This window comes from Vanellus vanellus, assembly GCF_965231255.1.
Source record: "Vanellus vanellus genome assembly, chromosome: 1".
NCBI classification, from domain to species: Eukaryota; Metazoa; Chordata; class Aves; order Charadriiformes; family Charadriidae; genus Vanellus; species Vanellus vanellus.
The window spans coordinates 197,070,483-197,097,912 of record NC_138905.1 but is presented as its reverse complement, the minus strand read 5'-3'; the positions used below and the strand labels follow the sequence as shown (position 1 = coordinate 197,097,912).

At 42.0% G+C, this 27,430-nt stretch overlaps 1 protein-coding gene across 1 annotated transcript in view; it reads right to left on the bottom strand.

Moving 5' to 3' along the window:
- STARD13 (StAR related lipid transfer domain containing 13) overlaps positions 1–27,430 on the bottom strand; it is a 314,488-nt gene that overhangs the window by 158,928 nt on the left and 128,130 nt on the right. The window contains exon 5 of the mRNA XM_082484956.1: positions 11,998–12,031. Within this exon, the coding sequence (XP_082341082.1) occupies positions 11,998–12,031 (34 nt within the window). The remainder of the gene's footprint in view (positions 1–11,997; positions 12,032–27,430) is intronic.

Below are 27,430 nucleotides of genomic sequence, written 5' to 3'. Positions count from 1 at the left end.
AACTTTACAATGCTTGGTTTTACATGTTATTCATTCTAACTTAATCTGTGAATCAGAAATGCTAATAACATTTCAAGAGCAATAGCTGTAAGGTTTCCGTTCCTTGAATTTTAGGCACCGATTGTTAAGAGAACTGAGGGAGGTGAGAAGCTGGGAGTGAGAGGGATATCCCTCAGAAGGTAACTCATTTCACCCCAACCCAGCTGCCTAGAAGCAGACCTGTGGAGGAGGACTTGATCCAGCTGAAGAAGATGTTACATTCTGAAAATGCCTCTTCCCCCATTGTTAGAAGATGTGTTAGAAAGCCACGTAAAGCTGGAGGTATCAATTCCATCTCAAGTTTCCTGTTTCTGTGGAATTTTAATAGGATTTCAGTATTTAACCGTTGTAGGTTCATTTGAAAACCTCAGGTTGAGCATGTTTCAGTTTCACTCTTGTCTTTTTTAAAGTCTCTAATGGATTTAAAAGCACAGTCCCCATGATTCTCAATAGAATTTGTGTTCTGAAATCCTCTGACTTATTTCTCCTTTTATTCTTTTTTTAACATGGGCTACCTTTTGATGTGGAGACACTGGAATTGTTTTGCTGTTGAATAACAACTTTTCTCTTGCAGAACCATCTGCAGAACATGAACACCTTGTTGGATCACACTCCAGAAATCTGAAATGGGAATCCTGCCAAAGCTCAGGGCTTCCTTTTTGTTTTGACTGTCGCACTGCTCTTGCTTCTGTTAGTATCACATTCCTACCACTTGTGCTTTTCAGACACCTACGGCCAAACTCTTTCCCAGTGTAATTCCACTGAACTCAATGGAGCTGCAACAGAAGTGAATTTGTCTCAGTATGTCTGTAAATTAACCAGTCATTTAAGCTGGAGAGTGACATTGATAAGCAATAACAGCACAAGGGTGGTGAAAGGAAGATATCTCCTAGTTAGTTTTGGACAGTTGACACTAACTCCGTTGTCAGATAAGTCTTACTGACTGTGGGAAAAGCTGAGTGGGAAAAGTCACACTCACTGCCTGCTATCCGTAGGAGGAAAACAGATCTGGAATGTAGAGGAAATCTTGACATTATCTGTTCCCTCAACCCCTACCAGCCAGGCAATCAAAATAACTAGCTGAGTATCAGCTATCTCTGTTCCTGGCCCAAACAAATGTGCTTTCTTCACAAAGCTTTTGCTCACAGCACAGGAGGCAAAGAGAAGAAAAGAGTCTAAAGTGGGTGTGGGGGAGTGTTTCCTGCCAAAAAACAGGAGATGCTTTTCTGTAACATCTAAAAGGATAATTATGAAATAAGCCCGATGCTGCAGACAGAGGTGGCTCTGTGGTTTCCACAGGACAGCGATGCATACTTGACAACCCAGCAGCCCTACGCAACAGAAGGCCAGTACTTCATCCCTCCACTTGGCCTCTGTTGACATTGTCAAGGACAGTTTGCCATAGACGTCGGTAAAAGAAGGATCAAACCCAAGGGAACAAAACAACTGGAAAGGAATTCTGTGTGCCCATCCAAACTGTGTTGTGTAAGAATAAAGTGTAGCCATTGCAAAGGAACACTTGAAGATTAAAGGTATTTCCTCCCCAGTGATTGTAAAACACAGGGTCTATCGAGACCTACGGGAGCACAAGATACTATACTTAAATCAGTGTTCCATATACACATCACAGCAAGTTAGGGGCACTCTCACATATATCTGTATATGCTCAGTTACTTAGCTATGTGTAGCTTAATACTCTGGATATCATCCCTATATGGTGGTTGTTTTGCTTAAAAAAATGCCAAGGCTATGGGGCCATAGAAGAGGAGCACAGCAACAAAGGCAACAAATGAAAAGGTGTACTTTAAAGGTGTACTTTAAATTAAGTTACTGAATATTTTGAGTTCTCCAATACATCATCCAGCCATTGAGTGTACTGCATCACTTCTGTCTGTCTTATAAATAAGTGAAAATATGTAGCAGAAGTTTAGTTTCACTTTGGAAACTGACTTTACATTTTTGTTGGCAAATGAAAGCCCAGAGAGCTGTAAATTGAAGATTTCGACAATGTGTTGGGTGAGCAGACAAGAAAAGAAAAAGTGTGAAAAGCAGGGCTCAGTTTATGTACTATACAATTATAAAACAAACAGATGCCAATATCAGCAGTCTGCTAGCAATGCCCGAGGCTTTGTGCCTGCTTTGTCTACTAAAAGACCCTGGAAATCCAAACTAGCAGTTTTTCTTGATGGAGGCCTAGCATGGATAGCAAGGCAACTACTGCTGGGAAAGGCTGTGAGGAAGACCAGTCAGTTATGGGATATTGCAGTTATTCCTTTCCATATTTCCTCTCCATTGCTTTGGGAAGCAGTCACAGTAGAAACAGTTCTCCGAGTCTCTCCCTCCTATTTCTGCACCTCAGATCCTGCTGTCTTTGACCACCAACACACTCATTCTCTGATTTTTCTATACTAGGAAGCCTTGACCTGCTGCTGCCTGAGATGGTGCTCAGACGAGTGCCCTGGCATGCATGAGCAGGTACAGAGGCTCACCATAAGCTCCTCCTGGTGCCGAGCTCTGCATGGACAAAGGGCTCAGCAAAGAGCACCCGGCAGGGTGGGAACCGTAACCTGGGCACCAATCAGCTCATGGACCAATGTGCATGAAAATAAGCTCTGGGCAAATAATTTGAACGATGAATTAGAAACAAATGTAAATGTTTTAAAAGTCTCCTTTTTGTGTGAAGAACATCGATGATAATATAGGGCTGTAAGGTTTGTGAGGGAAGGACTCCCGTTCCACCTGTCCGGCACTCAGAATGACATTACTGCAGGCCTGAGGCCACTGACACTACCTCAGCACAAACAATTTAAAAATAATAAATGACTTAATTAGCAATCCAAGTAAGTTGTAGTTTTAAGACTTTGCTAAAAGAACTATATACATTTTTTGAAATATAATGTTCCTGATCTTCCCATTTCGTCAGGTACTTAGAGGATTTGTTTGATTCTGAAATGTGGTGAAAAGTGGAAGGTGGTTGTTTTTTTTCTTTACAGTTGTAAATAATTTTCTCTACAGCTATAAACGCATCATTAAGAGACTAATCCTACCTCCACCAAGTTGCCAGTGACTGCAGTTGGCACAGAATTAGGTTCTACAAAGGAGGAATCCTTACTATTCTGCAGGATAAACCTGCAAGATTCTATACTAGAATCAGTTTACTTCTCAGAATTAAGGCAATTTTAAAATAAATCGATAATTATGGACTTGAAAACCATTCAACCAATCTAATAACTTCAGTGATACTTACACATGGGCGTTTTCCTGACTTTTAAAAGCAAGCTCTTCTCATCAGCAAGTGTTATTTTAGTGTTAATTACATATCATATGTAATCATATATTGCAATAAGGATTTAATTTAAAGTCAGAAGAAATACTTACACCCCTGGTAAGATAAGAATTCCAGAAAATGGCAGTTGCAACTAAGCAATATACAATAACGACTGTAACTGTTCAAGTAATTAAAAAAATATTATCAGTTGTAGTTCATGGAATAAATGAATTTTTAATCAACTTTGCTTAAAAGTAAATTCAGCATTTCCTTTTACATTTCCATATAGAAGTCATCCAAACCAAATTTCAAACATCGCACATGTCACAGTCCGTCCTTCCTATTCATAAATTTGCAGCTAATACTAAAAACCTGCATGGCAATCAGGCAGAGCTATGCCTTGCACAGAGTGTGCTGAGCAACTTCTTGACTATTTAATTGTATTGCTTAATTTTAAACCATCACTGAATTGGTGCTTAAGTCAGCTCTGATGTAAAACCATTAGTTTTCACAAGAATTACACCAGGGAAAAAATTGTCCTTTTGCTTTAAAACAAATTGTTCTGGCATACATGCTAGCCTTATATAACAGAGTCTTTGGGAACCAAGAAATATTGCTGGGTAGGTATGTACCTAATAGAAACAAATTTAAAATAAAAGCCTGAAGCCATTACCTTCTCAGACCTCATGTCAAAAGCCAACACTTCACCAAGGCTGGAATAGCAATTTCAAATCCACTTCATAATACCCATATATAAAGCAACTTTTTGGCCATCTGTTTTCTTCAACTTGCCTTTCTTATTGCTCTGCCTTCCTAAAGACACAGAGCCAAAATCACAAGTGAAAAGTGCCATTATATGCAATGGAATTGCACATGCGATGGCTTTCGCGTGTCTTCTGCATTCGTATGCAGCTCCGGCCTCCTCCTATTGCTGCACTTCAGCTGTGGCTTGACAGCATGGTGGAAATTACTAAATTGGTTTTGCCTTGTGCTGAGCACTCGATAAATACCGGCATCTCTGTGTGCATTTCTGTCATAGCAACTTGCTGGCCTGGATGGAATCTAATACAGAGAACAGGAAGGGCAGAGACTGGATGGTTTTCAGTTGAAAAGCTTGCTAAAGCACCTCTCCTGTTTCCTAGGAAGGTGCCCCCGTAGTTGACATGAACACTACATGGCTCTTTGTCCTCCTCTAGTGGTCCCATTATATTTAGGAAGAGGCTTATGCAGTGATTACTTCCTTCAAGTTAATGTGGTTATTACTCAAGTGCAAGGTGTTGAGGCTCATGCTAGAGACCCTGCGTTCAACCCTGACATGAGCAACAGTAAAGGGTTTCATCGCTTCGGTGCTCGTGGCAGTGGAAACTGGTGTGGCTGACCATGGCCAGTCACAGTTACACAGACCCCGTGTCTTTCTTTTTGTGCTGTGGCCGTCTCCTCTGAGCAGAGGTTGCACCACCGCAGGTTGTTCAATAGCATGAAACAGTGGCGTGGTCTGACTCCGGTCCCACAAAAGGTCCTATGTTGCAAAAGGTCAGAAGCTGGCTGCTTCGTTCAGTAGCTTTATTGCCCCAAATAACTTACATTAAGCATATGTTCCAGCCAGAAGCATTCCTCTGTGTTTGCGTGCCCGACTTGCAAACAAAGAAACAGCACGGAATCTGTCTTGTGTCCTCAGCCTCTCAGAGAGGAGCTACGTGTCACTCCAATACAGTACAAAACCTCAAAAGTTAATCCTTAGGAATTGATCTTAAACAGTTAAATAGCACAATCTGATCCTAGAGAATTGTTACATGAGGGGAACGTTTTCTGATGGGGAACACTAAAATTGCTGGAACTGCTACCCATTAGAAAAGCTGTCCGTGCAAACAAAAGGCTCCTACGATACAGCTCATCCTTCCATGTGTGCGTGTCTCTCTCGGAGCTGTAATGCTTAGTTAGCACGATAAACCACTAAAGATTTATTTTGCTGCTTGCATAGTTTAAAATATCTAACCTTCAAACTTTTGAAGTTATATCTTGCCCAGGAAATAAAATACACGGACGTAGCTTGCATTGGGGCTATCAGAGACATCTGAGGGAAAGGTCTAATTGAAACAGAAAACAGGTATACTAGATTTTTTTATTAGTCAGTGAAAATTTTCCAGGCATTTGTTACTTTTGGAATAAATGTTAAATGCTAAATTGTCCCCTTTGCCATGACTCTTGGAAAACCCCAGTTTAAAGAAAGTTGGTTGCTCAGATGCAATGGAGCTGAATATGGCTGTTTGTCCACAACCTTTGTCAGACGTTTGTTCAGTCACAGAAGAGAATGACTCGAGAATCCTGTGGCTTCATGTCTGACCTTAGTTGCTGGAAACCAACACCTGCTAATTCCAACAGAGGCAAAACTTTAGAGCAATTTATGAATTTGCATTAGATGGCCATTTACGGCAAGGTTCCTGTCACATCTCAGGAGCAGTTACAAACCCAAGCTCATCTATTAGCTGTTTAGTGTTCAGCCTTCCTTAGGAGTCCAAGCTGTAAACAAAAATGAGTTACGAAAAATGTTTATCATACCTTCATCTGAAATCACCTATATTTTGTACAATTATTGACTAGATACTATTTTTAACATTTACCAGCTCTAGTCTGTTCAATATTTTTCTTTCTTATCAAAAATGTTGACTGAAAATCAAAGTTACAGATAGAACTATGGAGCAGGGAAATGGAGGAAGATACTTAGAATGACATTGAGTATTAGTATGTGTATAAAGTGTCTTTATATGTTACTGCTTAATTGTTTCAGAAGATTTTTATATAAAATTCAGAGTATTCCTTAATAGATCGAGCTTTTGTCTACAATTTACACACTAAACCAGTAAATATATATGTTTTTAATCTACACCTGTTGGTTTTTTTTGTTTTGTTTTGCTGGGTTTTTTTTTTTAGAAACAGTAATATCCTGAGATATATATAGTAAGAGTTCTCATTTTCCTCTTGCTTTTGAGAGCAGTTTGCCCTCAGCTGCTCCAATACATCAGTAGGAGCTGAGTAGCAAAGATTTGCCTTTTCAGAAGAACAAAGAAAGGGTTTGTTCTATCATTTCCGATTATGAAAGGAACATACAGGCAGGAAGAGGCAATCTCACTGCCTAATTTTGGGAGCCAAACTGGCACCACACAGAAACTGGAACAGAAGCCAAATGAAAGGACCCTCTGATGCGCTGACTGCAGGACAAGCACCAAGTCTACCTACTTCTAATTTGAGCAATACGGAGCTTAAACAGTTAACAGGCCAAGGCCACCAAACAGCTGGGTTTATTCACTAGTTTACTTTCACTATACCGCTGCTGAAGAAAACAGCCTCTCCGTTTTTCCGTCCAAAGTAAGCATCTCCACTTCGTGTTGGAAACGTGTCAAAGTGACCCCACTCTGCTTTCTAGGAAACTCGCAGGATGAGGATGTTTTATTTTCCCCAGTTATTTAAGGTCAGGTTCTCATCTTGGGGAAACTCTTGTAGCTGGAGTAATGACAGCAAGAGATGTGAGTACTACCTAGGTCTCGGGCGGGACTGCAGAACATCTAACCCAGCTGCTGCTCTCCCCTGCACAGGATGGGAGAAGGGAGCTCATGGCCACAGCCTCAGCTCCACCGCCAGCACACTTGCCAGGCATCCATGGCAAGGGAAAGGCTGAAAGAGATCACCTTCCCCATCTCCCCACGAGCAAGAGGAAAATCCCAGAACAGGTTATGGTTCAATGAGCCACATCCGTTTCCCTGTTCATAGTGCCATCAACACGTAACTCCTGCCCAGGGACTGCGGTAAAGGTAAAATACAAACATGAGCATAAAACGTTATATGACCAAGGAAACACAAAAATATGTAGTCAGTGGGAACTACTGTACATGGGTTTGATCTTGCGATGAATCAAGCGCCTGCAGTTTCTAACAAGGGCCAGTTGGAGTTGCAGTTCCCTCTCGGTTCCCCGAATCAGGCCCTTTGCTGGCAGTTGTTCATGTACAGCTGCTGTATAGCACAATTCTGGTTTCTTAAGCTACGGAGACCTCTCCTTTAAGTCAATAAGCATTATGCCCAGGCAAATATTGCAGGATCAGGCTATTCGTTAAAGCCCTGGGACCACAACTGCCTCTATTTGAATTTTGTAATGTATCAGTCAACACGGAGTACTTCTGGAATGGCCAAGGTCACATGAGGATTTTATCGTATTACTGCAGTGCACCATCTTCCCTGCCAGCCCGTTGCTGTTCTGCTACAGACTACATTACCATGCATCAGCAAATACACAAGCACGCTGCTATATTTAGTGTTTCATATATACCACTAAAATAGAGGATGTGTCAGCTTTTAATCTGACTTCAAATTTTTGTCAGCAAAGTAAAAGCTCATCTTCCCTACTCGTGATGAAGTGTGCTCTGTGTTAGTCATCTTGAGCTACGTGGTGATAACTTTAAAATACATTAGGCAGCTAGAATGCTCGAGCTGGATAGAACGATTTTTGCTAAGAGATATACGAGGAGATAGTAAAGATGCATAGCGTCAGCCAGCCGGGTTTTAAAAGTGACTACCGCAGGCTGTCTAAAACCCAGCAGCAACCTGGTGGCAAAAGGAGCAGCTAACCAAGGTGTTCTCTGCGGTACCGCAGCAATTAGGACCTCCTGGGTTACAAGTCCAGAATAGAGATAGGTGGCGCAGATTGGGTTTGGTGTTATGTACCTGGCAATATGAGAAGAAAAGCACTGATGATAATGACTTGAAGAGAGTGGTCTATTGCATGGTGATGGGACTGGGGCAGCCCTATTGGTGACATCATTTATTAATGACAGCAGGAATGTGGTTTAATGGTTGGAACCGCAGTTACCACCCGGATAGCTGTGTTCCTTCTGAAAGAAAGTAGGGCTCAGTGGATGAAGCTGGTGTTTTCACAGATCTTGGTAAAGCCACAGAATGGGATTTTTTACATATTCATAAAACTTATTCATTCATGCCACCAAGTACAAGGAATACGAGTGTGAATTGTCTTCCTGTCTACTGCTTCTACACTGAGCCAATGTACAACTTGCTAACCTACAGACCAAGGGCAAGCCTGCCTACATGAAAAGCAACTTTTCCACTCCGAAGTGCTTATTCAGTCTTACAACTGTCCTTTGCACTTTGCTAACTACATCTTAAAGGGTTTGGGTGACACCATGTTTGCAACATATGTCTAACTCCTAATAACATTGCATTTACTTAGTAGTGTGCAATTATATAACTATATAAATACATAAATTTCCAAGTCTTTGTGGAATCCCATTTCAGCCCAACCCAGGGCTGTCCATCCCAGCCCCACGACGCTGCAGCAGGGCTGTTCTCCAGTTCTGCCACAGCCCTGCCTGGCCATGGGACCCAACTTGCAGATTGATATCCCATCCCATCCTTGGCCCATCCCTGTCCCCAGGGACCTGCCTGGCCATCCTGGAGCTGTTGTCTGACTCTGTTCCTGTGTCTGTCCCTGGTCCCCAGGGAGCCACCGGCCCATGCTGCACCCTGCCACTATTAAAGAAAACAGAAAGCAGAATAAATTCATGCCTCTAGAGACACATCTTACCTCTATTCAATATTTTTTCCTAATGCACTTTTTTTTTTTTTTGATGTTCAGAACATTATTATTCCCAGTGCATGCACCAGTACCAGTGTTATTACTTCTGGAAATAACGGTACTAGGCCTGGCAACACTGCCAGCAATACTGGTACTTCAAAGGAGGTATCCCTGGGGTGGCTGAGCAGTCCGTGCAGCTGCAGCTTTCCTTAGGACACATTTCAGGTGTTCTGCTTAACATATGGTGAGGTGTTCACTGGAAATCCAGGGAATGGAAGGAAGACCCAAAATACTGCATTTATTTGTTCAAAAAAAAAAAAAAAAAAAGAGCAAGAGAGATAACAGCAGTCCAAAGGGCTGTGTTTTATTTTTTTTCCTCTCACACAAAAATACAGCTTATATGGAGAATGACTGGATACGGCCAAGGAGAGCACAGCCCTGGGAAAGGGCTGCAGGAGCCCCTGCCCCTGGCTGCATCAGCTCTGAGCTGCCCTGCGTGTCCCCAGATCCTGCTGGGATGGGGTTAGAGGGGCCATCTCCATCCGAAATGGTTGATGCTGTATGGTGGGGAGGGCAGGGTGCTGACCCACCACTACTCCACACTACGCTTGTGGGCCTGGAGAGCTCTGGTTTGAGAGAGTTTTCTCCACACTGACCCGAGAACGAGGTCAGGAGAAGAAAGGGAAATAACAAAAGGGAATGAGAAAGAATAAGAAGGGATAACGCAAGAGGAACGTGGTACAGAAAATGATCTTGAGCAGAAGAGTGCTATGTTCCGTATACAGATGATATGGGCAGGACGGGTCTTCTTCTCATGTGAGAAATTCCAAAACAGAAAAAAAAAACTTCTTATCCAGAAAGAAGAGGAAGTATCAGAAGTGTTTAGGAACTGAAAATCTAGAAGGAACCCTGTTCCTCAGTCCAAGACATAGATTCGGCCGATTTTCTAATTGAAATCACGTATTCTCTTCCACCCACCCCCCCGCCCCCCAATGCTTTAATGTAACAAATTCCAAAGCCAAAAGTTTCAAAGCCAAATAAAAATCAAAACTTCTCACTTTGAAAACTGTTAGAACATCTCATGTGAGACATAACACTTATTTTACAGAAATTATTTGCAATAGAAATTAATGGATGCTAACCTTTTCCTGCAAAATGGTTCCATTTGAACAAATGGGCATTTTCTGCCAGAAGCATTTTAATGATAAATTTAGTACCAGCTCTATCATATGGTAGATTTCCATGATTAAAGTTCCACCTCAGTGACCAAACTGTGTCAGAAAATGACCTGTCATACTTCTTTCATACCTGGAGTTATCAAATTTTCAATCATCATCTTCTACTGTAAAGATGGGTGCTAAATTTTATCTCTTTTGGTGACAAAAATAATGTTATCATAAAAGTAAAACAATTCAAAAATTAATCATAGTAAAGAATGGGATTGCCGCTAAAATAATCAGTTTTATTTAAAATTTTTGTGCCATCGATGTGTTTCCCTTTTCTTTATAAAGCAAGCCTTCAGTGTCACAGAGAGGTTTTGATCAAAGCAACGAAAACATTAAAAACAATTGCTAAATCAATCTCAGAATCGATGGGATTTGTTTAGCTTTGGAAAAGCACAGGCATATGTCTTATTGGCAAATACCACCATGGAATAAATACACATACACCCCATAAAGCAGAAAAAGTTAACGCGCGCAGAACTTGAATGAAAATACTTATATTTATACTATGCTCAACAGCCTTCGTGTTTTGTTGGCCTGATGTTAAGTACGTGAGGGCGAAACTGCTGACGGAGACCTGAGTTTTCCAGGCCAGGGTTGCTGGCATTTTGCTAAGTCAGCACGTTTGCCAGCAGAGCCATTGAATCGGTGACATTGGCTGCGAAAGGCTTCATTCATCTGTTTCTAATGGCGTTAAGGTGGCCCTTGGAAAGGACTGAGGATGCAATTTAGAGCAGGGGCAGGTGCTACTCGGGGCAGGAAGAAATCGCTGAGTTAGCAAACTGGCTTAAACCAGGCCTTCAGGCCAAAAAAAAAGATGCAAAGTCATCTAGGGACAGAGGGGTAATTACAACAGCAATGTCCAATTGCTTTCATTTTAATTGACACACACTACATACATATTGACTAACAAAACAGAAAAAGCAGTCGAAACAGGTGACTCCAGAGGTCAGTTGTTTTATGAGTGAAGTATTTCTAGCTGGCAAAGGCTTTTGTGGGAATGAGGATTCACTTAAGACTTTGGGGACACTTCTTTTTGCAAAACTGTGGGGCTGTTATTAAATTCCCGTAACCCACATTCTGGGAAGCAGTTTCTTTTCTCTGTATTTCTTAATTGTGCTTCATTACAATTTAATAAGAACATTTACCCTCAATTAAGCAAATCATCCAAGCAGTTGCTACTCCCCGTTGCAATGAATTGGTTTTGTCAAATGCGGGTTTAATTGCGTGTTAAGTATCTTGCTGAATCAGGATCTCTGTGTGTTTATCTGTCTATCCAAACCTTTCCTTAGCCCCTGGCTCACTAATGTACGTGGGGTTCAGGGTAACCATTCCTTTAATTCCGGTTACTTCTCTGATCTTGGTGCCTCGCAGAATGCCAGCTGTAACTAAATAATTGCCCCAGAATAGTCAAATTCACCAATACTGTTAATATTGACAACTGCATTAAGTGGGTAGCGATTCGGGCACCGTGACTCTGCCACTGGGGACAAGGGGGTTATGTTTTTTGGTAAGCCACGAGCCTCTTCCCCAGACTCGGCTGCGGTGTGAGCACTGAGCCAGAAAAAGCACTCAGGCACACCTCACCTCGACTCACCCTGTGCCCGCCAGCGCCACTCTGACACCAATAATAAATACTTGGGTTTATCCCTGTTATTCCAGTACTCACCTTGCAAGGTGTAAGTCAAAAGTTGCTGTATTATCAGCTTTCCTAAGAACCACCTAAGTCCTGCACCACTGTGTCATGAGGAACAGCAATGTGATGATAGCAATGGCATGAAATAACAGAAACTGAGAACAGCAGAAATTCTTGAGGGTCCTCTGTCGACGCATGCGTGTCTACACAAGCCACCAAGAAACTTTCAAGAAGTAAAGCAGTGTCTTACCTGCTTTTTCCTTACACAGCTTCTGACACAGCACCTGTAAAAAATAAATTAATTTTTGTTTAATAATTATACTTTTTTTTTCTTTCAAATAAATTCCACATTTCAGGATGACAGTAAATTCTTAATTCTTCATTCTTAAACATCATCACCACTTTAAACAGGGCATAAAATCCAGAGCTCTTCAATAAAAATCATGGGGAATATCTTGTTTTGCTTGCTGAGGACAACCTGGTGCCCCTTCCCAAACCAGGTTCACCTGTCGTGCAAGAGTGAGCTTAGGAGCAGTCTCTGGCACAAGCAGGGTACGTACTGCAAGGATACAAGAGGTCCAGCACACTGGAACATCCCTGAAATTGTCTGATGATGCTAGCGGGGCTTGAGGAGGCAGCACTCAGGCTGCTGGTGAGACACATGTGGGCAGCGGTACTGACAAGTGGGAAGCAGAGACACTGTGGCTATAGCAGGTCGAAGCAGTAGAATGATGGTGCTTGTTCATCTGTGACCAGGAGAGGGTCGCTCTGTCTGAGGGACATGGCCAAACTGACTCGCCATGTCACATTCTTCATATTTTTCATCTTCCTGCTTCAGGTCTGCCACGCTGACTGGAAGTGGTACCACTAATGTCATATCGGGCGTACCTCTTGGTCCATTACTTTTATTTTTAATAGCTTGCAATGCCCAAATCAGTGATTCAATGCATATCACCCATTCTCCTTCCATATGACACATCCATCAACTTTCTGAGCAATGCAGCCTGTACATGAAACTCGTATAATGGGTGAAACTGCACCCAATTTATTTTTTTTAATTAAACAGAAGGCTGAACTGATTCTTCCAGATACCAGTGAACTCACAGGTGTGAAGTGCCCAGCCTGCTGCCAGCTGAAAAGGCAGCCGCTCCTGTACCTTGCAGTGACACACTTCCTGCTCTTGTTATCTGCTTGTCCCCATACGGGCAACCACCTGCACCTTTCCATCACATGCACCAAGTGCTCCGTTATCTCTCCAGTAAATGTTGCCTCTGCAGCCTTCATAACAATCTGTCTATAAAAACACGTTTCTTATTTACTTTTTACTTAGTGAAGAATTTCACTGAGATGTTGGAAAATTCCTCCTCTAAGCATGGAACCAAATTGGTTAAGCATCTCTCTTAATAATAGGAACAAGCACAGCTAAACGACAGTTGTTTTCCCTTCTGCAAGGCAATTTCATTGTAAAAAAGACTCCTACTCAGTCTGAAGGTCTGCCTGAGGAGCAGCTGAAGTCAGCCTGTCTTTAGCCAGCAGGGCCCAAGTGAGGTGGTCACTTCTAGATGGGAAAATAACGAGTGGCTGAGTCCAAACCAGGTTTTGTTATTGGCAATTTGTAGCTTGGCTTTAGTTCCAAGTGGAGGCCCGCTCTGGCTCCTGCACACTGCTGTACGCTTGCCTGGACTGAATTGATTTGTTTAGATTTCATCCAGGCTCCCCTTTGATTTTTAGCTCGGTGATGGCGAAAAGTCCACAGAGACAGAAGCTGAGGCCCCTTCCCCAGTGAGGGCCCACCAGTGCCAGGCTCTGTGGTACCTGCAAAGACCCTCATGTCCACCTCTTGTGTTCCTGCTCTTAGAGAGGCTGGAGGATTCGCCTCCCCCCTAGGTCTTCTACAGCCTAGAAAGGGAGAATGTGCTGTAGATTTCCTTCTGGCTGAAGAGGAAATTCAACTTATTTCCCATGTCATTATACATTGGCCCATTCTGCAATGAGTAAAGAGCAGAACTACAGCACTACGAGCCAAAATTTCTCTAGCAGCATCACTTAAAAAGAGTTGGTGCTGAGCCCTCAGGAGAGGGCTCAAGCAGAAGCATCTTGCTTCCACAGAGGACTGGGAAATTCAGACCCATGCTGTGTCGATTGCCAAGGGACAGGCAGGTCCCACATCAGCGTGCCAGGTTTTTGGGCTGCCTTTCTGCATGCAGCGAGCCGCGTTGTTCTCAATCACCCTGGCTGGGGACAGGCACCTGATTTTTAGCATCACGATGCTGGCATAAGCACGCTGGAGGCGGGTGCTTAAAGTGCCATACTGAATCTTGGGATATGCACTTCTTGAAGAATACATAAACAATATGTGAATCAAAATAAATATGTCAATCCTGCTTGGATAGCTGGTTTCTGCGTTGTAGTGCAGCCAGAAGGGCACCAGCTACTATAAAATCAAACCCAGGCTATGTTAACTTCCAAAATCTTTTTAGGATGCCATACAAAAAGGATGCAAATTGTTGCTGGAACAGTCCCAAGCTGCAACAGAAAGCTGCCAACTAAAGTGATTTATGGAAATAATAATGATAATGCACTATATAACCGATTGTATAACAAAATGCATGTATTGGAGGACTAGCATCCCATCTGAGCAGCATGGCACCATCTAATCAAATATATAGAAACCATGGACCTACAGTACAACTCTAGCCAAAAGGCTGTTGCAGCACCTGCTGCTATGAATAATAAAGAAATCATTTGCTTACAGCTCCAGCTGTAGCAATTTTGCAAGTGGAAGTGTCAAACAGAAACCAAAGACAAATACACTCTGCTGATATAACCACGTTTTATTTGCTGAAGCACGTAAAGCAGCAGGCAGACACCAGGAATGTATTAGGTACTGGGTCCATTCCTCCCCCCTCGGCAGTCCTGTGCCTCAGCGGGGCCATCCCACGTTCACCTACACGAGCAAAAGCTCCGAAGAAGCCCACCCGTGTGGCACATCCCTCTGCTTTATGATCAGAGCAGGATGAGACAGTCCTGTGAATCAGGCAAAGTCCAGCGGCGGCGGCGGCGCAGCTAATGCAAGGGGCAACTTGCAATGAAGTGAAGCTCAGCATCTACCCTGCTAAATAAAAGATGGCCATTGATGAGGCCACAGCACTGTACCCGGGTGACTGACTCAGCAGCTCACACTAAAGCATCTGGAAAGCAATCTTTAGGCAACTGAATTAAGATCTGTGTCTCTACGGCTCTTCCAGGAACTGAGATTCAGTCCTGTGGAATGGGCCCTCCTAGAGCTTAAACTGTCTGTAGACCCTCAGATCCACATGTGGGTGGTACTCAAAAAGCATGTAGATTACGCTCTCTTTATACAGGGAAACAATTATGGTCTGTCTTGACTAGCATTTCTGCTTCAGAACTGTGCCGTATTACAAAACTCACAAACTTCATGGATTTCAGCTAAACTTGGATTTTCAAATGCATGTCTACCTTGTACTTCACAGGAGCCAGCCTGACCTCAGAATTAGGCCTAAATAAATTGAGTCTTCAAGTGACTGTGCTGTTTCTGAGTCAGAATGGCTAGAAGGAGCTGCAATCCTTGCATACACAATTTGGGGCTTATATCATCTGTAATGGACAAACTTGTTTCTAAAACTTGTAATGATCAATCATCATGGCTCAATTGTTGTGGGCTAGATGAGGTGACAGCGAGGTGGATTGAGAGTTGGCTGTGTGACAGAACTCAGAGGGTTGTGATTAATGGAGCAGTGTCAAGTTGGAGGCCTGTAACCAGCGGTGTCCCCCAGGGGTCAATACTCGGTCCAATCTTGTTCAATATATTCATCAATGACCTGGATGAGGGGACAGAGTGTATCCTCAGCAAGTTTGCTGATGATACCAAACTGGGTGGGGTGGATGACACTCCAGAGGGCCGTGCTGCCATCCAGCGTGATCTGGACAGGCTGGAGAGCTGGGCAGAGAAGAACCTAATGAAGTTCAACAAGAGCAAGTGCAGGGTCCTGCACCTGGGGAGGAATAACGCTAGGCACCACTATAGGTTAGGGGTGGACCTGCTGGGAAGCAGCTTGGAGGAGAAGGATCTGGGGGTCGTGGTAGACAGTAAATTATCCATGGCCCAGCAATGTGCACTTGTTGCCAAAAAGGCCAATGGAATCCTGGGCTGCATAGGGAAGAGTGTGGCCAGTAGGTCAAGGGAGGTCATTCTCCCCCTCTACTCTGCACTGGGGAGGCCACAACTGGAATACTGTGTCCAGTTTTGGGCTCCCCAGTTCAAGAGGGACAGGGAACTGCTGGAGCGAGTCCAGCGAAGGGCAACTAAGATGATTAAGGGATTGGAGCATCTCCCTTATGAGGAAAGGCTGAGAGAGCTGGGACTCTTTAGCCTGGAGAAGAGAAGGCTGAGGGGAGACCTTATGATTGCTTACAAGTATCTAAAGGGTGGCTTGAAGGAGGATGGAGCCAGGCTCTTTTCAATGGTTCCCAGTGACAGGATGAGGGGCAATGGGCACAAGTTAGAACATAAGAAGTTCTGTTCAAATACACGGAAAAACTTCTTTACGGTGAGGGTGACAGAGCACTGGCCCAGGCTGCCCAGGGAGGTTGTGGAGTCCCCTTCTCTGGAGATTTTCAAGACCCGCCTGGATGCAGTCCTGAGTAATGTGCTCTGGGCAATCCTGCTTTAGCAGGGGAGTTGGACTAGATGATCTCTAGAGGTCCCTTCCAACTCTGAAAATTCCGCTATTCTGTTACCTGGTTGTCCACCTGACTCAGCAGCTCTGCCTCTGTTACGAACTGCTCTGGGAAGCTCTGCTCAGAGCAAGCCAGCTATTGGAAAGCGTGCCCTCAGCAGTGGGGATGAGGGGACACCCAGTGCCACTTGGCCTTGGGCGAGGGACTGGTCCTTGACTCACATTCATAATGCCCCATAAACATAGTCTCCAAGTCTGTAGTGTTAAATTTATGGGTCCTGTAAAGATGAACAAGATGTCCGGAGAATTTGTTAGAAATCTGAATCTGAACCTGGTAGGGAGAGATGAAAATAGCGACTCCGTTCAACAGATATTTAAACCCAGGGACGCACTTTAAGTGCGTGAATGATCCCATTAAAGCCACTTACAGAGACATGCATGTGAAAAAGTGTATTTGGGGCACAGGGCAAAGGAGGGAAGAAAAGCTGTGGAACTATCAGGGGTTGAAAGGTGAATATAGTGCATTTATAAAGAACCTGAACGATTTTCCTGAAAGGTATTCTGTGTAGAAACAAATTACTCAAATGCACTCATTGGATTAAGTGGAAATGAAGGTAGAAGCAAAACACCAGTGTTATAGACTCAACCAGGAAAATAAACACACTCATCAAAAAATTGTTTCTCTGATGTTTACATAATCTTTCACGGTTATAAGTGATCAGGGCATGGAACTCATCAAACAACTGGATTAAATGATTTAATGATGTCCCAGTAATCTTATTGTCACATAAAAGCTTTTTTTCTGACAGAGAAGATGAATACGAAATAGTTGACTTTAACAACTTCAAAACCATTTTAATTTGCAACAGCACAGGGATTCTGCAATGCCAGCCAATCCCATAATACTATATACCATATAAAAGAAAAAAAGAGACCATTTTGTATCCAAGTCTTTTGCTTCCCTCTTCCCCATCAACTCCTATTCGTTATTAGCTATTTTATGCTCTAATTTCAAGTATGTCCAAATCTGCCACTGATATTTCAGAGTACTTGTCAAACTGTAATCATTCACTCTCAGGAAATCACACCCTCCAAAAAAAATAAAAAAGGTAATTAGCGTATCTGTCCAACATGCAAATAACTCTTCTGGATGTTTAATAAAAAGCCAGAGAATTTATTCAACACAGATATAGTATCAAAAATATCACTGCTATCAAATACATGCTGGCATTTTGACAGGACTACTTGACATCTGCTATTAATAAAAAAGGCTTTGGATTCTGCACACTTACATTCTGCGGTGAGCAGAACCAGCAGCACCACTCCGAAACACAACTCTTCCTTCAGAGGAAAAAAGAATAAATCTGTAGGACTTCTTACTGGTTAACTGATACAGAAGGAAAGCACTCCGAGCTGGAAAAGTTCCTGCGAAGTATAAAGGCTGAAAATCCTGCTGGTTCTTCATTCTACCGATTTAATAATCTGCTAGGCTTTAATTAAAGCGACATATAGACAGTTCTAAAGGAGGAAACCAGCAATCCACGTGCAAAACTCAATCATGTGATTAGCAGGTTTATTAGATCCTTTCAGAAAGATGCTGACAGACAGAAAGAAAATCCTAGCTACTACTTCAAAATAAAATTCGATAGCCCAAAATGGGAAGTAATATTATGACACTCAGCAATGTCAGCCTTAACTTGAAGTTGCCCGGCCCCAGCAATGAGATCTTCAGTCTGGATTGCACTTGGAAGTTCCCTGGAGAGCATTAGTCAGATGAGAACAATGGCAATATCAAAGTTATCCCATAGAAAATACTGCTGAGGCCACTGTGTCAGAAATCCTATTTCTCTCACAGACTTGGCACTGATCTTTGATACAGGATTGAAACCTCTGTTGGATTTAGGTGCTTATTTTGTATCTTCAAAGGCTGACAACAGGGCTCATAATTTTCCTTTAAAATACAGCCACTGCAGAGGTGTTCTTGGAGGCCATGTTTAATACGCAGCCGAGTGTTATTAGAGAAGTCACTTGGAGCATGGAAGACAGATCTTCTTGGTCGGATGGGATTCAGCCTCACACCTGCTGCATCACAACACGTTGGTCTCCTCATCAGGTTAGAAAGTACGGGGAAGGGGAAATTCTCAATTTCTTCCATTGAAGCTGAGCTATTGTACTGCAAAGTGTTCACGACTGATGGGGTCAAAGAAAGAAAGAGGGGTAAGTGGTTCCCCACTCTGCAGTCAAACAAGTCCACTTGCTCATTCACAAGAAGTGTGGCCAGCAGGTCGAGAGAGGTGATTCCGCCCCTCTACTCCGCTCTCATGAGATCCCACCTGGAATACTGCGTCCAGCTCTGGGGCCCCAAGTGTAAGAAAGACAATGAGCTGCTTGAGTGGGTCCACAGGAGGGCCACAAAGATGATCAGAGGGCTGGAGCACCTCTCCTATGAAGACAGGCTGAGAGAGTTGGGGTTGTTCAGCCTGGAGAACAGAAGGCTGCGGGGAGACCTTATTGCAGCATTCCAGCACTTACAGGGGGACCACAGAAAAGATGGGAGTGACTCTTTATTCAGGGAGTGTCGCGATAGGATGAGGGGTAATGGTTTTGAACTGAAAGAGGGTAGATTTAGATTAGATATTAGGAAGGAATTCTTTATTCTGAGGGTGGTGAGGAACTGGAACAGGTTGCCCAGAGAAGCTGGGGATGCCCCATCCATGGAGGCATTCAAGGCCAGGCTGGATGGGGCTTTGAGTAACCTGGTCTAGTGGAAGGTCTCTCTGCCCATGGCAGGGGGGGTGGAACTAGACGGTCTTTAAGGTCCTTTCCAACCCAACCCACTCTATGATTCTATTTTCTTCTATGAAGTGGGGAAACCTGGGTCCAGGTCCCCTTTGTTAGACTTTTTTAATATTTGGAATAAGAAAACATTATTAACAAATCAAAGGTTTTATGCTGTTTTCATCATGGTATTTTAAAGCAGTGTACATGTTAAGAATATGCACAGCACTGATCAAGACAATCTTGTTCCTCACTTAAACATCAGCTTCAGTGGGGAATTTGTTACTGGACTGGACAGAGTGCCCTTGGTGGACCCAAAGCCCACGGTGCATTTATGAGCCCTTGATCTTCCACACTGCGTAACCTCTGGGTCAGCCCTAGATCTGTTTTGAACTGCTCCAATTAACAATCTACAAGTCAAACCTTAACATAGTTTAAGTGATTGCAGACCACTCCCAAATGGCACAATAGAGGTAGACCCTGCTCTAGATCTGCTTCTTGCCACCTTGCAGAGTCCTCCAGCACCATCTCTGCAACCTTTATACCCTGAATCACCTCCTCATGCCATACTGTGCTGCATGCAGCATGTGTCCATTCCCTAAACCCCTCACCTTGTTGCTTGCAGCACAGCCTTCACTTCACACGGACACAAAAGATCCCACATGCAAAACAACAATTGAGTCACAGCAGCCCAGGAGACCACAAAGAGCACTGGGGAGAGCCAGGGCCAAGTGCTACAGAGGACTGGCATGGTCAGTCTGCTCTGCAGGGTCCCTCAGCACTCTCTTGTACACACCTGTCCTAAACAATTTAATATTAAATTATTTTCCCGATGTTAGCTTATAGCACAGCTGTCATAGTGACAGACAGCTCCTTCAGGTATCCTCAAATATAATAATGTTCCATATTTTTGAAGCTGTACAAACATGTGAAAATATTTAATATTTTTCCAGTTACCACAAAAAAGACATGCATAGCCCAAATACGTATCTGCTTACTTGAAATAAATGGGTACATGTACCCCAGCAAAGCAGAGATTTGGCCAGATTTCTAAATGAATATTTGTAAAACTTGATGCAACTTGAACAGATTTCTAAAGTTCTTCCCTGTTCTAGCATAGCTCATTGAGACATTTGCTGCTAACCTGCACTCCAGTACGTTATCGAAAACAAACCAAAATGATCATAAACAAGTCCAGTTCTGTAGAAGCACTGCACAGACAGTGTTTCCACAGACATTTTAAGCCTTTTCACCTTGTTTTCCTGAGAGCTATGCAAAGTTTCAAGGGGCTGTGAAGAAAGGAAAGAAACAAAACAAATTGGCTTTCTCTGCAGCTGACATGGAGAAAGTCTAATTTAGGGATTCTAATTGATTTCTACGTTTTAAACTGGCAAAATAATATTTTTTTTTTCCTGGTTTCTCTGAAGATCCAGCATATAGAATGTTTTAATCCTGTGCAAAGAAAATTGAACTCTAAATTTTTTTTATGATATTTCTAAAATGAGCCTAAGGGATTCAAGCATCCAGAAGAATTCAGAAATATCTTTTGAAAACCCTAGACTTAATATGCTGAGTTGTATTCTAAAAAGATGAAATACTGTTAATATTGCCTACGGATATAAAAGCGTATTTAATCATTGTGCACAGCTTTAAAGAACATTTAATGAACATTTGGAAATTATTTTCCCTAGTTTAGTGTTTTAATTGGAAAAAAAATATGTTGTTTTCAAAATGCGTTTTCTTTATTCTGAATATTTCTTTCAACTTTTACACCAATATCAGTGCTGGTTTGAAAAACACTGACACAGAAAGAAACATTTATTCAATTGTTTTCTTCTATTTGCTAAAAAAATGTATCTATTCTGTCTGATAAAAGTCCAGAAAGTAAAGTGACATTTCATGTTGCTGTAGTTTTGAAAGCTTTGATCAAATATAAAACTGGCTGAAAACTATTTTACAGTGAAAACTTTTGAATGACTTATTAAAGAAGAAGGTTTAGAGTAAGTGGAGCAGGGCGATAAGAAAGTCTGTAACAACGAAAACCATTTCAACAATGTTCCAAGTGAAATCAGAGGAAGACGAGCCACAAGACTAACGGCAAAGAAATGTGCATTTTAGTAACTGTAACTTATCATACTTAATTTAAAAAATATATTGCATTAACAGACCAGGGAGAATTTTACTTCTAGCAGCTGCTAATACGATTTCAAAATGTCAAGCAAATACAGGTTCTACCTAAATTTTTATCGAGGAGGATTTGGTTGCAGCACACAAGGAGCACCCACCTGCAGTGAGTGTCAGGGTGTGACTCTACGGTTTTTGTTAAAATATTAAATCAGCCCAGTTGCTCATTTTGTCATCAGATTGCAAGATGCCATTCATCCCCGTGGCTCAGCTGGCCATGCCTACTCATCTTCCACCAGCACTGCCGCTCATCTCAACAAATGGGAAACTAAAGCAGCAGAACATTAACTCTACCAAAAAGAAGTTTCTGCATTATCTTTGCTTCTCCTGTGATTCCCTCTGCGGGATAACATGACACTATTTGCTATTCCGCAGTGGTCTTTGCAGGGGGACTTTAACCCCCTACCCGGCTACAACAGACCATTGACATTGCAAACATTACAGGCAGTTTGAAGCAGCAGCCCCGAAGATCTACCTATCTGGTCTCCTACATTTGGCCACAGTACCACTAGTCGAAATTTGAACATGAAACTTTTCTTATTATTTAATGAACAGTGAAAACCCTGTGTGTGGAGAAGAGACTCTTTTTCTTGCTGCCCACGCCAAACAACATACGCAGGCAAGCTCAGATACCACCATTCACGTTACGGAAACAAAATGTTGCTGTGGTTTGCAACTGATCCACAAATCCTACCGACGCACGAGAGCAAATGATATCAGAATCAGTAGAAGCGGTACGTTGGAGACAGCAATTATCGAGGAAATTTTCTACACCTTTTTTTTCCATTTAAAAATTCAATTGACACAACTTTTCAACAGAGAAAGCAAATTATCAAATGAGTAAAAGCAAATTATTGGCATTGTTGAAATTTTTCATTTTGATAGCTTTCAATGAAAAAACACCTTTTTGTGTTTAAACTGTGTTTACTTTAAAATTTATCTAACTATATTACATTAGATGATAAGAAATTAAAAAAAAACATTTTTACCTGGTCTTGGAATGTGATCTTGAACCAGATGAGGAAATTTTACAAACTGACAAAAATTTTCACAGAAGAGAAAAACTATTTCTACCAATATCTCTATTTTGAACCATGAAAAAGGGGCCCAAAGATATAATAAGGTCAGATATCTTATACACCTTCAAAGATTTTATGATACCCATGATTTTGGAGGCCACTGGAATGAATTTTTAAAATAGCACTGATCAATTAAAACTCAAGTATTTTTTTCAGAGATGCAGATGCTTAAAACTCCAGAATGTTACTTTGCTGTAATGCATCAATGGTAATTTTATTACATTTTCAGGGATTCTAAATTATGTCCATGGATGTCCCTGTTCTAACCAAAGCAAGCTGTGACAACAGCTTTTCTGTTGTCATTATTTTGCCCTTTTTGACCAGCTGGATATACCTGTGAGACAGAACACAGATGTCCCACTGCAGAAACAGATGCCCCTCGTCCCTTCAAGGTGACCAGGGCAGCCAAACCGGCCTAGTCCCACCCAGCAAAACACGGTGGTGTACCCTCCTTTCACTTACACAAACTCTCTATAACACTTCCCGCTTTTTGTGCTTTTAAATAGGTTTTTATAGTAGCTGATATTTTTAAATCTAATTAAAATCTAACCTGACAGTTTGGTATTGTGCTCTTGCACAGTCAGCAGCGACGCAGGTGCAGGCAATCTCGAGCGTTTAGCCAAGGCATCAGTTTGAGGAACATGTACCCAAGTTTGGTCTACATGGTGTCCTGAATGTTCAGCTCATCCTGCCCCATTCCCAATACCCACCTCCTGCGATGACTTCCTTACAGGATGCAGTTTTGCCACGTCTCAGCAAATTTGGTTCTGATAAAAATAAAAAACGTCCTCTTTCTGATGCTTTTACCTTTGGCAAGTCCCAGGAGCTCTTAGTCATTTTGAACTCTCGGCTCTGCAGCAGGACTAACATCAACATGCTCAGAACTGTGTAAACATCAATTAATGCTCAGTCCTGCGTTAAGATAACCAGTTATGCTTCTGTATAAACAAAGACATGAATAAAAACTGGAGATAACACAGTTGGCACAATATATGTGTGGGGGTCAGGTGGAAATGTGATGGGGCAGAGGTGGGAGGAAGAAAGACAAAAAGAAGAGCAATGATTGCCAAATGGAGACAGACAGAAGTGAGAAGCGAGAGCAGTCCCTGTTTTTTACAATCCTGGAACAATTCAGTGAGTCACACATTGCTATCATTTTTACCCTCTTGAGTGGGAAGAAGTGCTATATCTATTTTAAAGATAAAATTAAGTGGGAAAGGTACAAGAGGTCACACAACAACAAAGAGAGGCATGAAAGCTGGGGACTGTGCTATCCCGCTATGGGAAATGCGTGACTTCTAAAGCAAACAGCAGTTAGCAGTAATCCATGGCAGAACATAAAAAACGAGCCTTGCGAGCTCTGGCTAGAACTGGGGTGTTATTTTAGCTTGGCCCAGCATAGCGCTCAGCTGGGAATGAACTTCAGACTGCCATTAGCAGCAGTTTGTTTGTTTTCACTATCGAGTGTCCACAGAAACATTTCAGGATGGCTCGGCTCTAAGTGGGTATCAGGTATTCTCCCTGACAGTCAATAAAAGTAATCATTGTAATACATCTTCAACCAAAAACGCACTTTTCCCAGTAAACGGATGTATCAGCAATCAGTTAAAATCTTGGTCCGTGTTTTATGCTTTTTGAGGAAACACAAAACGAAAAAGGTTTGTTTAGCGGTCAGTTTTCACCAAAAGACAAAGCAGAGGAAAGTGAAGAATAAAGTATTTTATTCAAAAGAGTTATTGAAAATTACAGAAATTGTGCATAGCAAAAGCATTGCTGCTGAGAACACGTGTCGGGAAATGTTAGGTAGCATCTCTGCTTCTTCTAGTGTCCCAGCAAAGGCTGATGCCCTTAGGAGAAGCAGAGCTGATTGGTTTGTATCTTGTAATTACTTTATAGATTTTAATCTTTATACAACACTTCAGTATTGGAAACCTGCTGCAAATCCTTTTCAATTTCTGATCAATTTGTATTTGATTGCCTGTGTGGTTTTGTCTTTGTTTATCAGTTTGCTTTTATGCCTTTTATGCCTTATCTTTTTCATGCCTTCTTTTCCCATGCAAATGACACTCTTTCCCTTTGGAAGGTTTCATAGTTCTCCCTTTCTAAGAAAGAACACAATGTCTTTCAGTATCACCAGCACCAGGTAAGGTGATGCCATCTACCTCACCACCTCACCACATCCACAGCCAACTCATACAAGACATCTCAGAGATGACCACTCCATTGTAAATTCTGGTGTAGCCCATAGGAAAACAAACAACTCAGCTGTGAAGTATATCAACTTAACGCTGGTTATGTTCAAAAATCCACTCTTCAACCTGTATAAATAAAGGACCCTGCATTTGTGTGATGGTTGTAAAGTTCATATTTTCATAGAAAAGTATACATTTCCCTTTGCAGTGGGGTTCACAGTCTCTTCTGCTGTCAGCAAATGCCCAGGTGCAATTCTGGTACCTACCACGTAAACACCCAAACAACTTCAAAGTTCTCCATTCCCAGCCGTTTGCCTTACCTTTTGCCTTAACCTGCTGAGATTATGCCGAACAGTATGCCCATGGTGAGAAAAGCCGTGGGAATTTGTGCTGCGTTAGGAGTTGAGAACCCCATATGCACACGTGAACTAAGAACATGAGGGCCGTAATGCAGCAAAAGACCAACACGCATGTATGGTTTGAAATGATTTAGACTTAATGCTTGATGTTAAGCATATGCTTATACCCAATTATTTTTACACACTAACTGTGGTGTTGGGTCACATTTGACTCAACTTAGTCTGGACAGACTGGAGCTGGAAGCCTCCACTACCACACACATAACGTATGAACCATAATCACCTGCTCTTCCCCTCCCCAAATAAGTATATACATATATATACACATACCTATATATTTATGCCTCTGATTCACCCACCTTTCTAATTTTTTCTGTTCAAAAATTGATGAGGTTCTCAGAGAGCAGAAATTTGTGTGCCCATATGCTGAAGGTGCTGCTGCCTTAACCTGTGACCTCCAGCAAGTCAGCGCAGCACGCACTGAACAAATGAATGGATGTTCTTCAGTTAGTCATGAGCATCTCCACTCCTGTAGTGACACTTGGATTACTGCTGTCCAGAACAAACCCTTAATCAGTTTGGTCTCTAACTTCTGCATCTGTATCGCTACTAATACACATGTCCAAAGCCTAACTGCAAGCCAGAAGTAAAAGGTGTTAGGATATCCACAACCATAACCATATTTTATCATTTATGATTTCTTGTCATATGGATATCATAAAATGTCTATACAGAAGCATGAACACCTTGACTTTTCTGCATCTTTCCATGTTTAAAATTATGGACAAAATTTATGCATTGAAGAGAGCAGAGATTTGTTAGGGGCTGGCTCGAATTCTCTCCCCCTCTCGCTCGCTCGCTCGCTCTCACACACACACACACACTCCTGCATAGCCTAAAGCAGCTTCAAACTCATTTAGATGTATGTACTACTGACTCAAGCTATTTTAAAGCAAAAAAAAAAGACATACTTTACTTCTTGAAATAGAATAAAATAACTACACTCCCACAGAGGGGTTTTAAAATTGGCATGTATTATTTCTCAGCTGTCACGGACAGCCAAAACAAATATATTTGCAGAACTATCTCCATACCTTATGCTCCTATATGATGAACGGATTTTATGCTTCTCTGCAATGCAGACAAACATTTCATTTATCTTTTTTTTTTTTTTTTTTTTGTAGCTAAGCACTATGACCTTCCTAAAAATATTCAAGGATCCTTTAGTGGAAATCTCCACAAACTTCTCAGTGTTAGTGTTCTCGGTAGCTCAGTATGATATCTGAACTGAATTTAGGATTATATAATTCCAAAACCAGTGGTATTAGGCAAATTTCAGACAATTAAAATAAGAAGAAATATTTCAAAGTATTGCCTAACATTTATGACAATATTTGTTGCATAATTTTTATACCGCTTACATGGATATCATGGACTACAACTGAATGCTGACAGAATTAATGAAAATTTTTCTATCACCTTGGATACCTTGTTGTCCTTAATCACTGTGAGACAAACACCATCCTTCTCTGTTTTCCGTTTCATAATTCAAGTTAATGGCCACTGCATGAGATTTGTTTTTACAGTTAGATTTAAGGCACTATTCATCTTTTGAGAAGTACTGATTTGACAAAAACCACCATTGCTTCAGCTGGTCTTAAATCAAGGTAGGTCTGATTTATATGAACTGAAAGTCAGGTCCAACAAGAATAAACTTTTAAAGTGAAAATTATTGCTGTCAGCTCTGAAAATGGAAAAACACAACAGCAAAGGATGCACCTACTGATCCACATCTATCCTCTGCATAGTTTTACTCAACCGTAGTGACTAACTCACTACACAACATCTGAACACAAGGAAGACATTATTGCTATTCTTCTTTTAAAAGTATTTCCTAATTGGTGTATTCGAATGTTCCAGGAAGAATTAGAATGTGAAATGTTCAAAAAGGGCCTCTCAGTGGGCAAAACCTACTCATTAATGCAAGAAAGGAATCTCAGCTTCCTATGTCCTCTGGCTGGGCTTCTGGACTATTGTCAAAATGCACATCTGTCAACAACCTTGGTGATACCAGCTGCTGGAAAACTGGATGCTGAGATGCTTCTCTACCTTTACAGCTTGAATTTTGTTTCAGCATGGAGACGTATATTTGATTAGTAATTGCTTCCTTATACTATTGGGGATGTGATGGTGGCTCTCCCAAAGTTTCACAGCTGTAAGATAACCAGCTTCCCACTCCTTGGGGTCCTCCATGCTGTATTGAGAATGATAGCTGTCAGCGGCACCTGGACACACGGATGGGGCAAAAGCTGCAGGACTTTTCACCAGGAACTCCATCTGAATGATCAGACTTGCTGGGGAGCAGTTTGGATGTAACCAAGATAGCCACAG